Source organism: Stegodyphus dumicola, chromosome 5 (genome assembly GCF_044657685.1).
Source record: "Stegodyphus dumicola isolate Sdum_Otavi_A_Nest chromosome 5, ASM4465768v1".
Taxonomy (NCBI): domain Eukaryota; kingdom Metazoa; phylum Arthropoda; class Arachnida; order Araneae; family Eresidae; genus Stegodyphus; species Stegodyphus dumicola.
In genome coordinates, this window is record NC_140772.1 from 212755486 (window position 1) to 212771458 (window position 15973).

At 32.3% G+C, this 15973-nt stretch overlaps 2 protein-coding genes across 5 annotated transcripts in view; one reads left to right on the plus strand and one right to left on the minus strand.

Moving 5' to 3' along the window:
- The window catches only part of LOC118184643 (uncharacterized), a 343022-nt gene that overhangs the window by 106534 nt on the left and 220515 nt on the right, over positions 1-15973 (minus strand). For all 4 annotated transcript variants that reach the window (XR_015041413.1, XR_004757466.2, XM_085817647.1 and 1 more), the window contains exon 2: positions 955-1124. Coding sequence is in view for 2 of the 4 variants with exons in the window: in XM_085817647.1 (XP_085673773.1) it covers positions 955-1124 (170 nt within the window). In the remaining 2 variants the exon portion in view is untranslated. The remainder of the gene's footprint in view (positions 1-954; positions 1125-15973) is intronic.
- Positions 1-15973, plus strand: part of LOC118184642 (uncharacterized) — a 29233-nt gene that overhangs the window by 2755 nt on the left and 10505 nt on the right. Inside the window, exon 2 of the mRNA XM_035354345.2 lies at positions 10257-10421. Within this exon, the coding sequence (XP_035210236.1) occupies positions 10257-10421 (165 nt within the window). The remainder of the gene's footprint in view (positions 1-10256; positions 10422-15973) is intronic.

The window sequence follows — 15973 nt, forward strand, 5'->3', positions numbered from 1 at the left end:
ATAGGAAAAACCACGGCCCATGCAGCCAGTCTGTTCGCGGAAATTAGAACGTCGTGTTCATACTTTCAGTGTACCTACTTTCATAACTTATATTACGGTCAAACGGACTTTTTTTTATTATTTTTACAGGCATATACAGGTGTTTCAAGATAACGCCAAATTATGCTAAAAATATTTAAAATGAGCCTATCTTTAGAATTTCCTATAGACTATCTCGAGCGCCGGAGATAAAAATGTTTTTATTTTCTGCAGCATTGCCTTTTCTCGCTTTGAATTCGTTCAGTTTCTTAATTCAAAACTCATAAACGCTTTACAAAATATGCAATAGACAGTAACACAAATTCGAAATTTCTGATTCGAGCTTCCAAATGCCCATGTTTGTGTGGAAGACTATGTTATTCAGAACTTGATGATTTTAGGTGCCGCTGCTTTTTCACAATGCAAGAAACATGCATGCAGATTCTTCACTCATGCAGATTCTTCATTATTTAGTTCCTTTTGGTGGCAACAATTTGAAAAGGGATTCAGCTGTTTGAAATGATTCAACGCAAAATACCATTTCGAGACTGATAGTCCGGAAGTATTAACATAATATGTAAAATTACTGATGTGGAACGTGTATATATTAACGTAGTATGTAAAATTACTCATATAAATATAGATGTTTCCCATACATCCAATAATTCAATAACTAATTCATATGTGATTCTGAATTGGCTTATAACTAATTTTTCAACACTCAAGAATTTAAAATTAAATTAGCGAGTTTCAAGAACACTGCAGACGTCTATTTCACAATTCTTTTTAATGTGGTATAACACATCGCATGCATATATAACAAGGCTGTCAAATTGCTTTTAATTATAAAAATTTTCCTTCTACAAGTTACATTGAAACAAATTTATCTTCGCATCAATCAGTGTCAATTTTCATACGAATCTTTCTCGAACTTACCTATTAGCACGAGTGGAGAAGAAAAAGGAAGAAAAGTGAAAGGGATACCCATCTTTAATGTCCAAGATGAAAAACCAGTTCCAGCATCGAGTCTTCCAAAGAGTAGACACCGCAATATAATTAGCGCACATTCGAAATTGGCTTCTGATGCAATCGCGACTGGAAAATTGCTGAAAGAAAAGAAAGACCAAGATTCGGAGCTCGACAGAAAGAAATAGTTATCCATTATTTTAACTAGGTACCGATGCTAAAAAGAATATATGAATTAATACATCTGAAAGCTTTCAGAATTTACATTACGCCCAGAGGGGCGTTTTTTTAACGTTTTTTGTGTTATCTTTATTTATTAAATATCACGTTCTTCGCACTTAAACCATAAAATTTAATTCAACAGCAATATCGCAAAATAATTTTAAAATGAGCATATCTTTAGAATTTTCGATACAGTCTCACGCACTGGAGATAAAGAGATTTTTTTTCGTAGAGTATTGTCATTCCTCACTTTGAAATCGTTGAGTTTGTTAATCAAAAATTCTTTAATGTCGGAGAAATTATGAAATAGATAATAAAACAAATTCTAAATTCCAAATTAGGGCTTCTAGATGCCCATATTCTCAGTCATTCAAAATTGGATGGCTCTAGGTAATATCGTTTTATCACAATGCAAGAAATATACATACATTTGATAAAGATGCAATAACACGCCGAACAAGTATTAATTTAGAAATCAAACAACAAAAATTAGCGTTATATTTTGTGAAAATTTGAAAATATAACCCTGATTTTTGTTGTTTGATTTTTAAATTAATACATACATTTCTGCAGATTTTTCATTATTTAATTTCTTTAAATATAATGCAGGACTCTAATATTTGGTGGCAACAATTTGAAAAGTGATTCAGACTTTCTGGGCAAATTGCCCCTTTAGGCTAAAAAAAAGTTCACGTAATTCATTATTTATCCCTTAACTTTTGCATTAAAATATATTTAATTAGTTATTTCGTTAATTTTTTTTTCAGATTTTCTCATTTGGTACACATCAGTAACTTCTGAAAAACGTGAATGTTATATAATTACACGAAGCCTGGCTGAAGTTACTCTTTAAAATAATTCCAGCACTTAGACAATATACAGATTATTTAACTCTTATAGCCAAGGCATCATCTTGAGAAATATTTTATATTTTTTCAGATCACACTTACAAAGATTATTATCTCAATAATGCAAACTAAAGGACTGTCAATTTGCAGAATATCACAAACCGATTAATTGACTGCTCACAAATCTAAATGGTTTATATCTGTTAAACGCTAAAGGGAAACTCTTATTTAAAATGTTTTGAATATTTTTTACTGTCATTGATTAAAAAGGCCTTCCGTTAAATTAGTATGTGCTTGCTCCCACCCGCCTTATTTAAGAACTATATGCCAACGATTAATTTTGAAATGATTAAAGGGTCTATTACAAATTAAAGTTAGTATTTTACCTTACACGCATACATACGTAGATATATATATATATACATGGTAATATGTATATAGGATGTTCAGAAAATATAGGATACAATTTTAAAGGTGGTAGAGGGTTTCAAAATAAGCATTTGTTGTCGCAGAATGCGTGCGCGGAAATTATGAGTTTAAGATCCATTAAATGCAGCAAGTAATAGCAGTTCAAAGCAGAATCTTGTTTTATCATGATGGACAATTTATCTCTGACGTCAGGAATCCCCTGGACGCCAGATATACAAACCTCTAGACAGATTCAGAATGACCTGTTCATTGGCCACCGCGATCACCAGATTTGGCATATTTGGATTTCATTTTGTAGGGCATTTGAAAAGTGCTTGGTATGATTCCCCCATTGACTCGTCGGACTGAGATGAACTGGGAAGAATATACCTGGTCGTCAGACTGAGATAATGATGATATGTCATGTATATGCAAACCGATAGACAGATTGAAGTGGACCTGTTCATTGGCCACCGCGATCACCAGATGTGGCATATCTGAATTTCTTTTTGTGGCGGCATTTGAAAAACACCTTGCTCGAGACTTGCATTGACTCGTCAGACTGAGAACAATATCTCGTCGTCAGACTGAGATGTTAGGGACATGCCTCGCACCTCTGAAAGTGTACAACATCCATGTGTTGACGGTGCTAAGCGAGTGTTCTTGTTGGAGATTATTTCATTCAGCAAAACAGCTTGCATTAAACACTTTGTTAAATTTATTTTGGCCTGTCTTTATCTGCCTTCTTTACCAACGCTTAAAGGCTTAATTTCCAGACACGAATTCTATGAAACAGATGTTTATTTTGGACCCGTCTACCAACCTTTAAAATTTTGCTAGCTGTTTCCATATATATATGCATAAAATTATTAGACTATATATTATGCTCAAATTCAAACAATTAAAAAAAGTTGCATATAGCAACGACTGCGGATATACCGATAAATGCATAGTTATTACACATATTATATTCGCACCTGCTTAGAACACTTATTCACGAGTTTGAGAGAAATTTTTATGCCCACGGATGTGTATTACACTCTCTATCATTGTTTTTACATGTTTTAGCATTTACACGTTTTGTATATGCTAGAGAGTGCTGTTAAAATGTAGTCATTGTTTCATTCGCTATATTAGCATTATGCTATTTGTCAGATACCTTCTCTTAATGAATTCACAGTATCGATCTCTAGGCTTATTTTGATTGACGAGATGCTGGGATTTGATCAGATATTTCATGAATAATTTAGGTCACTCACAGAAAGCGAGTGTGATGCTTCTATTTCAATGGACAGCTGGTGACATATAATGGTTTGGATAACCCTAAACCCCTCATACAAAACAGTTGCCCATGCTAATGATACTGAGGCAATAGAAATACTCGGAGAAGGGTTTATGATAACTAAGGTAATTTTGAGTAATCCATAGGGCTCTGATTGCTACTATAAAAAAGTAATAAAATCTTCGTCAGTTCATTTTGCATTCTTTACTTATGTATGACCAATTGATTTTTTCCAATTAAAAAATGGAAACAATAGCCAACATTACGAAAGGAAGTAGAAAATTTGTCCTGTTGGCCATCCTATGAAAGCTAAAATATTTTCTTAAGTGTCAACAATAAAGTGCGATACTTAATTAATCAATTAGCAAGGGAAATGATCTTTTTTTTTTTTTTTTTCATTTGATTACAAAAATAAGTTCTTATAAAAACTGTTGTAAAGCGTTTAAAATTTGTTTTAAAAATGAATAATTTTTTATTAATACCCAATTAAATAAGTTATTATCCAAATTATATTTCTTGTCCGTTGATTTACTTGAAACTCAGAAATATTATGTCAAAGAAAAAATTGGAAGCTGTGGTTTCGAGAACTTAAATCATTAAAATGGAACCTGGAGGAAGAAATTTTCAGCACTTATGTTTCGCTCATTGTTCAAAAATAAACTAAGATTAACTCTTGTAGCTTATCATTCAGATAGGTAAAAAAGCGTTTATAGACCTGAGAGTTAAAGCACTTAATAAAACATAATATTCTAATGGCTTAGGGGAATTTTTCAATGAATAAAAGTTTGTTTAAAGGTCTTATATTTAAAAAATGATTTTTTTAATTCTTTGCCAGAATATCTTTTACTTCCTTTTTCAGCAAATTTTCTCCATTTTCACTTAAATACTTTAAAATTAGAGCCTCAAATTGCCTTTACTTAAAGATGAAGCTAGGAATGATAACTCAATCGTTTGTCTCATACTCTGTGACTCTGTAATTTTATTTAGTTTTTAGTTCATAATTCTGTAATATCCACTCTTGATTCTTCATAAATTATTAAGTAAATATTGAAGAATGAATATACTGCATCAAATAATCCACTAATATGTTCAAAATATTTTTTTTCTTCCTGAAACAAATAGAGTCACAATTCTACAGAAATGCATAGGACATTTTTTTAGCCCAAAGGAGGGTTAACTTAAAAGGGCTATTAGTCCCGAAACAGTATTTTGTTTCGAATCACTATAAACGGCTGTATCACTTTTCAAACTCTTTTCACCAACTGTTATCGCCCTGAATTATATTTAGAGAAATTCAGTTATGAAGAATCTACATGAATGTATGTATGTTTCTCGTATTGTGAAAAATCAACCATAAATAGAGCAATCAAATTTTGAATAACGTAGTCCTCCATCCAAATATGGGGCCTTGGAAACCCGAATCTTGAATTTTGAATTTGTTTTATTATCTAATTCATATTTTTAACTTATTGTTTTTAAATTTATTATTTTTATAATGCTTAAATTTTGTAAGTGAATTTTTGATTAAGAACCTCAAAAATTTCAAAGCGAGCAGTGGAACTACACTGTTAAAAAAAGTATTTTTATCTCCAGCCCGCGAGACTGTCTATTGGAAATTCTAAAGATATGTTGTTTTTAAATATTTTAACTCAAAGGGGCGTTAACCTAAATGCTCTCAAACCGTGTATGTGTTTGTAAATTTTAAAAAAATGCCCTTTGGGCGTAATATAAAATTTCAAAGATTTCAGAATTTTTTTTTTATTTTTTATTTTCTTGATTTAGCATAAGCCCGAGGCATCTGAAGTCATGAACTTTACATTCTAAACCCGATAAGCTAAGTAGCTTAAGTAGCTTTTGAGCTGAAATTTTAAGTTTATGGGACATCATTTTATTTTTTAATTTTTAAATAATATGATTTCAGAGAGTACAGATTAGGCGTCAAAAATCTCATTGACCTACTTCATACCACATTACGTAGTTGAAATATTTACCTGTAATAAGTTTCTTGTGTTATTGCAATGTTCATTGTATATAATATAGCTTGGGTCACGTACATTATAAATTCTTCGCCGAAGTCTAGTCTATTAATAAAGTAACCAAGATTTCATATTCACTCATTCGTTCACTTTGTCTAGGAACCGAAGCAGTTTAACCATTGTAATAAACATAGACAATGCACTAAAATTTCTGGCAGATATTTGCATTCAAGTTACGTGAGACTTCAAAAACCTTCTCTCCTTTCAATACCGAAATGTAAAAACACTTAAAAAAAAAAAAAAAAATCTAACTCTGGGCCTTTCCTATTCAGCACTGGCCATTCCTAAAAATAGCCATTTCGTTGTGGCCATTTATTGTGCAGGCACCTAATAAGCGGCTACCGTTAAATCTTATGAAGGGACGGACAGTGACAACCATGCCTTCTACGGTTTGAACCTGGGCTTTTCGATTCCGCAGTAGGCGCACCTAAAACCACTCTACAGTCTGTGCCTCTGTAAAAATAATGTGAGGCTTTATTTAGAACGTGGCAACCAATATTGAATTTCCATTTGAAGAGTATTTATAGCTTAAGATTTCGGTATAGAAAAATGATACATAAAATACCTAATGTCTCTACAGTGGCGCCCGAACTAAAAAGGGTGTTGGATGATGATTCTCCTCTTCCAGGATTTGGTGATTGGGTCCTTTAAAACCCCCAGTCGCCCTTTAAAAGGGGGAGTATATAAGGTATTTTTCCCACCTTCTTGGCATGTCTTCGTGGTGTAGTGGTCAGCACACTGAGCCGTTATTTCAGAGGTCCGTGGTTCGATTCCCGGGGAAGATGATTGCTAATTTTTCAATTCTTCTGCTTCCAAAAAATCCTAATGTCTCTACAAGTTTTTCATGACCTTTTACCATATGCAACGTGAATACGAGCCAGTGTCGTCTAGAAAGTCCTCTACGAAGGCATTCCTCCCGTTCGATAGATAACCGTAATGTGCTTTGCCATATTTAAATAATCTAACTGATCTAAGGGAGAATTTTCCTATAGTAGTAAAGTGCCCTAAAATTCAGTGGAAATAAAAATTGATAGATTTGTCTCTATTGAAAAGTAATACTGATCTTTTTTTATCTTTTTTTTTTTTTTTTTTTTTTTTTTTTCTTTTTTTCCCAATGGCAGTTTGTGAACAATTACAAATGTAACCCAGTCCATTAATCGATACGAGGCCGGATATGGTGGTCTCTTTATTATGGAGGCACCTAATAGGTGAGCCACCATCGACTTTCCTATGAAGGGACGGACAGTTACAACCATGCCTTCTCCGGGATTCGAAACCAGGCCCTTCGGCATCGCAGTCAGCTTCCCTGACCATTATACCGACTAGGCGGCGTAATGCTATTCTAAATTTATTAATAAATTCTATAGGCCGAAATTTTAATTAAATCACATACATTGCTTTTCTTTGTGAAAGCAACAGTAGGTTATGTAGTAGGATACTTTGGCAAGAATTGTCTTGGCAATTCTGTTAATAACAGACATTTTGAAAATAAGAGTGTTTTTCAGAAAAAATGTTATATACTTTTTGGTCTTGGTTTCCGTTGATTTCATTAATCTCCTTGAGCCAATTGCTGTCTCTCAAATTTCACTGTGGCTTTGGTCTGCAGGCTTGTTAATAAATAATTCTGACTGACACTTCTCATTTGATTTAAGGACACATTGCCAGATATTAGCTTATGTCAGCTTAAACTACCCATATAATTCAGTTTTTAAATATCTTAAATTTGTAGACAGTCCTTAGGTAGAACCATTGGGCCTACCTAAGGAACTTCGCTGCAAGAGTTGATTCTAAGAAGGACTCCGCGACCCAAAAGATTTGGGAACCGTTGGTTTACGTCATTTGTAAGATTAATGAACTTCTTTCAATCATAATTTTAAGTCATAATCATACTGATTTCGGCTACAGTCGATACCAGTTGTAACGAACCTGGTTTATAACGAATCGCCGGATATAACGAAGGACCCTTTTGGTCCCGTCCGTTCCCTATGTACTTAATGTTACTTTTTACCATTATAGCGAACTTACAAAAGTTTGAAAATCGGATATACTGAATTGCGTAGCTATCTTAAACCTTTTTTAATTATTATTAATTTTTACAGACCTTCTGCAAGTTTGAACGAAAAAATTACTATTAAAATCGTCCACATTTAGGATCCAGATTCTACATTTCATTCTTAAAGGAAAACACATTATTTGTTTTTTAAGTTTCATTGCCACTTTTTTCTGTGTCCCGAAAAAAGTTATGTAAGAAACGTAAGATGCCGAACTCTAGGAGAACGAAGATACAAAGCATATCTTAAGACAGCATATGGTGTACATAACCCATCGAGGCAAAAAAGCATGAACGGGTTCTCTAATTCCGTTCAGATCTGTTGAACAGAACACTGACAGACAGAGCTTTGTTGAAGGCTATCGTGGAAATCTTGAAATTTTTGCTGTTCAGGAAAAGGAATTAGTGAATATTATGAGCTTTCGCTATAAAGATTGTTTATCTTTTAAGGAAGGATATTTTTTATCTGTATTGTTCGTTTTGAGTATAAATCTATTATTATGTTCATCCTTTCAAATATTTTGAGTTTTCAAAATGCAGAGATTAACATTCTGGTTAGATAATGGAGTTTTAACGATGATGCAGTATTAAACGATTACATACAATTTTTATAACTATGCCATGTTATAAAAATTAAGTTAATTTAATAAACTTTTGGATTTTTAATTAAATTAATGAAATTTAGCATTCAATTATGTTTTTATATTCTTTCATTCGCAGTTTCGTGCGTAAAAAATTAGCAACAATAAATGCTGAAAAAAATCCTATTTTAAAGGTATACGGATTTTATTAATGTGCAGTACACATTTACTGGTAAAATCAAGGATTTCTATTAGGATTGCTGGAAACAGAAATGGAACATTTCGAGAAAAAGGAAAGATTATTTGTTGAACATTTTCTAAAAATATGAGAACATATTTTGATTACAATCAAGTAATTACGAGACACGGGCGCTTCCCAGCGTACCTGAAAAAGATTTAATTTGAAAAATAATAGTCTTTGTAGTTTTTGTAGTGCTGAAGGCAATTCGCGATATTTCGTGGAAAACTGCGTATTATTACGACCTGTTAGAGAAAAACATGGTAACATAAAGGAATTCTATTGCCGCAGAAAAGAGTTCAGATTTGTACAGGATTTGATGAACTTTACAAATGACAATAGAACAATATACGGAGTTTTAATTTGATGTTTTTAACTGTTTTTTTTTTTTTTTTTTTTTTTTTGTTTTGTTTTGTTTTAATCTTTGTTGAGCGTGCTGCGTTAACCATGAGGCCAATTATTATCTGCCAAGAGGGTTGAGTACACTCGTATGTGACTCGTATTACATTATAAATGCCGTATAAATGCCAGAAGTACTTCTAGAAGTTTGCATTATAGTATTTACATCTTAACTATCTTACATTAAGGAACAAAAACAAGTTCATACTTCATGCACTAAGCCTTAAATGTAGGAAGAGCCTTAAACGATTCTAAGTAAAACAAATTCAAACAAATAAATAAGGGTCCCTAGTTGTGGGAGTTTTTGATGGAATGCACTTACCAATTAATCAGGCACGTTTTAAATAGTGTCGTCAAACTTTTTATTTTTTTTTCTGTCATAAACGAAAAAAAAATCAAAATCAAAAAATAGGAAAGCCTTCAGATTCTATATTCCGCCCGAAGGAGCGCTTCTTTAGCATTTTGTGTGTTACCTTTATTTACTAAATAGCATGTTCTTCGCTCTTAAAGCATACAATTCAATTCAACAGCAACATCACAAAATATTTAAAAAAGCATATGTTTAAAATATCGGATACACAGTCTCGCGCGCTGGAGTTAAAAATGTTTTTGTTTCCGCATAGTGTGTCCATTGCTCGCTTTGAAATCGTTGAGTTTCTTAATCAAAAGCTCATAAATGCTTTACAAAATATGCAATAGATAATAAAACAAATCCCAGATTCTAAATTGGGGCTTTTAGATACCCATATTTGGGTGGAGAAGTACATTATTCAAAATTTGACGGCTGTAGGTACCATTGTTTTATCAAAATGGAAGAAACATGCATACATTTATGCAGATTTCTCATCATTTAATTTCTTTGAATATAATATTTGGTGGCAACAATTTAAAAAGTGATTTGACGTTTAAAATGAATCAACACAAAATGGCAAAGCGAAATTAATAGCCCTTTCGGGTTAACGCCCTTTGGGCTAAAAACAATTAAAACTGTCGTTCTGCGAAAATTTAAATCGGTGCTACAGATATGAAAACCGATATAAATATGTCCCGAGCAAACGCTAAAAAATATGCTTCAACTGTGTGCAACAATGTTGCCTTTTAATCTTCTCTGAAGTTATGATACAGCTGAGCTCGTGATGCTATTATGTAAATGACGCTACGTGCATTCCGCTCTTAATTCATATATTACGTTTTTTGTCTTCTTGAAGGTCAAGACCCTCCACCGAGCCATCGAGTACATACAAATGCTGCAAGAGATGTTGTCCAAGGCCGACGAAGAACTCGGGTCAGAAGATCTCTGCCTCATGAACGTCGGAGCGGATTCATTAAATAAGGAAAATGAAATTCATCAACGATGGCTGCCATTAGATTCGGTAAGAATGATCTTTGTTTTGCATAAAGCTTTGCGTTTATTAACTTTAATTGAGATGTATCAAGGAAGTTAATAACTTCATTTGCTGTCAGTTTTGTAAAACTGTCATTTAACTTTTATATTATATGTTATCTGATATGTAATATGTTTTGTTTTAATTCGTATGTCATGATAGTTAAGTATTATGTCAATAATAAAAAATTCTATTTATTTTTTTTTATTCTAAGAACTGATTACGTACCTTAAGAAGGATAACGATAAAAAAATTCGAATTCGAAAAAAAAAATCCTCTTGCCATCTTTTTGAGAGTTCATTCAGCAATATTTTCGAAAATATAAACAGGCCTTTTCGAATTTAAAAGTATAAAATTCTATTATATTTAAATAACATTGAGATCATTTTAGTGAATTTGACTAATGTTTATGTACCTTAATACATTTAATAGCAATTCTGCCTCAGAACTGCATTCTCAAAACAACGCAAAATATCAAATGAAATTCGTCCTTGATCATCTATGACAATTTTGTCACCATATTCGAAATATTACTTTGTTCCTTGCCTTTTACGAAGTAAAAGAAGTATTGTAACCGCGAAATATTTCGGATATCATATTTCAAAGAAAATATCCATTTTGGTCTCTCTAGAATCCATTTGAACTATGTTTTTGCCTGACAACTGTAGGCATGGACAGTACACAGGAACTTTTTTTTTCACAAAACGGATTGTAAAATGGATTTAAAATAGATTCAGAAGAGATATTGTTCGTGACGGCTGTACGTACTTATATACCGTGCATAACTTAAAAACGAGTAGCCTCAGTGCATTCAAATTTTGTATATGAGACTGCGATAACACGTAGTTGGGCACCTCCCTTTTTGCTTATAATCAGCCATACCGCTTACAGTCCCCCGGCTCGGTGAGCCCAGGTTTTTATTCTTACACGTAGATAAATTGTGCACTTTTTGCTTTAAAAGGGATTGAATTATGTTGTTCTTATGCCTTTAGTTAATCTGCATGCAGTAGTTGCAGAATTATCAACAACTTAAAAGTTTAAGTGATGCTAAGCCTAATGTGGCTACCATTGATTTACTTTTGAAATTTTAGTAGAATAGTGAATTAAATCAAATTCTTCACCAAATTCAGTGTCTTTTTGACGAGTGGGACCAAAAGTAAACTTTCCGTTTTGCGCACCGAAAAAATTGTTTGTTTTTGCGTAAAAACTCTAACTGTAAATATTGTTTTCTTTAACTGTTTTAAACTGCATTTGTTTTTTTTAGTAGAATAGTGAATTAAATCAAATTCTTCACCAAATTCAGTGTCTTTTTGACGAGTGGGACCAAAAGTAAACTTTCCGTTTTGCGCACCGAAAAAATTGTTTGTTTTTGCGTAAAAACTCTAACTGTAAATATTGTTTTCTTTAACTGTTTTAAACTGCATTTGTTTTTTTTAGTAGAATAGTGAATTAAATCAAATTCTTCACCAAATTCAGTGTCTTTTTGACGAGTGGGACCAAAAGTAAACTTTCCGTTTTGCGCATCGAAAAAATTGTTTGTTTTGCGTAAAACCTCTAACTGTAAATATTGTTTTCTTTAACTGTTTTAAACTGCATTTGTTTTTTTTTTCTTGTATTTTACAATTTTTAATGAAGATATTTTGAATTCTTATGTATTTTTGCCTTGCCGCGAAGTGAGAACGGAATTAATTGAATGAGAAATGCATCTCTAATGAAATTCGAAGAAATACATTTAAATGAAATGCAGCAACAAATGTGTATACTTTAATAGACCGTACAAGGACGTCATGCAGTGTGCACACCAAACCTTTTTTATATCAAGGAGTTTGGTAAATATAAGTAAATATAATACACTTTTACGTATGAACACCTGTATTTATAAACTTATGAATTTATGAACTTTTATTTATGAACACCTGTTGTATTATCATATGAAATTATTAAATAATTGTGAAGTTTCATGAACATGAATTTTGAATAATGATGAATATTTTCCATAAATATTGAATATATTCATAAATTCTAGATTTTCCACAATTTAAAATTATTGCTATAATTTTTTAGTATTTTTCATCTTTAAGTAACTGTGATCCTGTCACTTCAATTAATGCAAACGTAAGCTTCAAATAAAACTATTCCGAAATCTAAACAAACTTCAAAACCAGGAATTGATGCCCAGTTTCTCTAAATCTCTGAAATACAGATAAATTGGTATTCCTAAATTATATAAACTTGTCTTTCATTGACCATTAGTAGTAAGAAACATTTTGACGTAGAACAATACCTTTTCTAGATTCAAAAGCATCTATTTAATGTAATAACATATTTACATATATGTATATTTAATACCAACCGCTTGTTCGGCCACACTGGAATGGATATTTTTGTTGAAATATGATACCCGAAATTTTTTGCGATTGTCAATATATCATATACCTCGTACACAGAAGTGAAAAACTGTGAAATATTTTTTTTCTACTGGAGCACTAGCAAACTAACACAAACCTAGAAGTTGTCACTTGGAAAATGCATGCGTGATTTAGAAATTTAATAAATGAAATTGCGGAAGACAGAATGTTCTGAAATTTAATTTGTTAATTCAGGTATTTCTCTGGCTAACCTTCCACTTAAGCACTCCTATGTAAAATTTCCTGAAGCTTCTAAATTATTTTTTTAAATGATACATCTTTATCTGACGAGAATTATGGGACATTTTAATTGAACGGAGACTTGCGCAAACATTATTAACAGGTTCTTGGAAAGTGGAGTGGACGGAATCACAGACAGATGGTCCAAGCCGGATCATAAACTGTTTAACTGTTCCCCCTTTTCCTTAGCTAAATAAAAAGACTGGAGCCGCGTCTTGAATAAGCAAGCAGACAAACTGGAGGGTAGTTTTTTGACAGATATCTATCTATCCATGCAGGAATGTTAACTGAAGCAAACCAGTTCGAGTTCTCCTCACCTGTCCCGTGTCGCACCAGCCGCCGCGTGCCACCTAATCAAGGAAAATCTAAAGCCACGCTTCAAGTTCTGCTTGTACGTGCCGGTCCAAAAATACGACTTTGTTTTTCGCCTACCAAGTGGTATAAAATATTCCTAGCAGACTAAACACCATACGGGTAGCAGCAGCTTAATAGCGAAACCGCAAGTTTGTGGTTAGGTGGACATCAAAAGATTGTTAGCGGACCGTAATAGGAAGGCTAGCATGTTAAGATGCTGGTAAGCTAATAAAATACTGTCCAAGGTAAAAGACGCAGATTAATTTTCTGCCATTTTTTTTTTTTTTTTTTTTTTTTTTTTTTTTTTTCGGTTTTGTGTCAAGCAGTAGGCAAGGGTATTATTTACCTGAGGAATGTCTGTAATAGCACACGAAATTGTCCAAATATAGGTACTTTAAGATAGTACACACCAAACTAAATGTATTTAAGTTATCTGTCCTATCCTCTGGCTGATAAATTAATGTCCTGAGGACATAGACGGATTCCACATGTCACATGTTCCCCAGGTTTTTGATTACCAAAAGGTTTTTCAAAACAGCCTGTAAAAGCTAGTAGATATAGAAAACTGGAAAGTTCTTAGAAGTGATAATCTATAAATACAGATAGAATCAAGTTGATACTTAACCCCCTGCCCACTCCAAAAAAAAGTATTGGGAGGGCATACGCTAAATTTCCTCGAATTAGTAATACTAAAAAGATCTCAAATCTCTCCAATCCTTTTTAAAAGAACAATTAGAAGGGGAAAAATTGTTTAACATCAAAAGTTGTTAATAATTGTTGTTTAAACTTGTTAAGAAAGTAAGAATTGTTAAAAATTGTAAAGTTGTTTAAAAAATCAGTTTTCAAAAGTACTAAATTAAGTACCCATCTAAATTTTAGAATACTGATATTAATTTTCTCGGAATAATTCGAAAAGAATAGTTGAGTATCAAATCAAGTTTTGCATTTTGCAGAAAATCTTTTTAGATCAAAGCCAGCGTAAAGAGAAGAGGCGTCCTTCAAAAGTTGATGCGGATAAGTATTCAGCACGATACGTTAAATTCTGTCCAAAAAATTAAGAATATGGAACATATGGCCGTCACGAAGATTCATTTAAATTCCAACAATCATGTTTCTTTTCAGCATAAAGGGGAATTTGTCCAGAAAGTCTATTAAGAATGAAGAATCTGCATGAATGTATGTATGTTTTTTGCATTGTAAAAAAAACAAGGGTACCTAGAGCCAAATTTTGAATCGCGTAGTCCTCCGCTCGAATATGGGCATTTGGAAGCTCGAATTTGTAAAACGTTTACTAATTTTTTATTAAAAAACTCAACGATTTCAAAGCGGGCAGTGGCAACACTGTACGAAGTAAAAATTATCTCCAGCGCGCGAGATTGCGTATCGGAAATTCTAAAGTTATGCTGTTTTTAAGTATGATACTGCTGTTGAATTGAATTTTATGGTTTAAGTGCGGAGGAAATTATATTTAATAAATAAAGGCAGCACACTAAACGCTACAAAAAAAACGCCCCTTCGGATGTAACATAAAATCTGTAAGATTTCGGATTTTTGTTTTCATTATTTACTTTTTCTTCCATGACCGCTTCTTGGAGTCACTGAAGCAATTTCTAAACTTTCTATTTATAATGATTAATGGTTTCTATCTTATGATTCGAATGATCTAGAAAAGACAACAGATTCAACGGAGTCAAGGATTCAAATCTCCTATCATTAAATAATGATAATAACAAGCAACATAAAAAAATAAAGTCATTTCCTGCTTAAGTCAACAAAGAAATATTTTAAAAATACTAAATATTAAAAAAATTTTCATATGTGAAAAAAACGTATTAACATCAAGTGCCATCCACTACAAGTTTAAAAAAAATGTATTTGGGTTCGAGCGGATGAATAAAGAGTATTTTATTAACGACTGAAAACTAATAAATTGATTTAAAAAAATTTAAAGTCAATTCCTACTTAGGTCAACAAAGAAAAATTTTTAAAATACAAATAATAATAATAATAACAATAATAAAAAAAATCTGAAATGTTTCAGATTTTAAATTACGTCCAAAGGGGCGTTTTTTAACATTTTGTGTGTTACCTTTCTTTATTAAATATCATGTTCCTCGCACTTAAACCATAAGATCCAGTGCAACAGCAATATCGCAAAATAGTTTTAAAACGAGCATATCTTTAGAATTTCCGATACAGAGACTCACGCGCTGGAGATAAAAATGTTTTTTCTGCACAACGTTGCCATTGCTCGCTTTGAAATCCTTGAGTTTGTTAATCAAAAATTCGTCAAAGTTTTAAAAAATAGGAAATCGATCATAAAACAAATTTCAAATTTCAAATTTGGTCTTCCACATGCTCATATTCGTTGGAGGATTACGTTATTCAAAATTCGATGACTCTATGTACCGTTATTTTATGACAATGTGAGAAATATACATACATTTACGCAGATTTTTCATTATTTAATTTCTTCAAATATAATGCAGGACTCTAACATTTTGTGGCAACAGTTTGAAGAGTGAACCGACATTTATG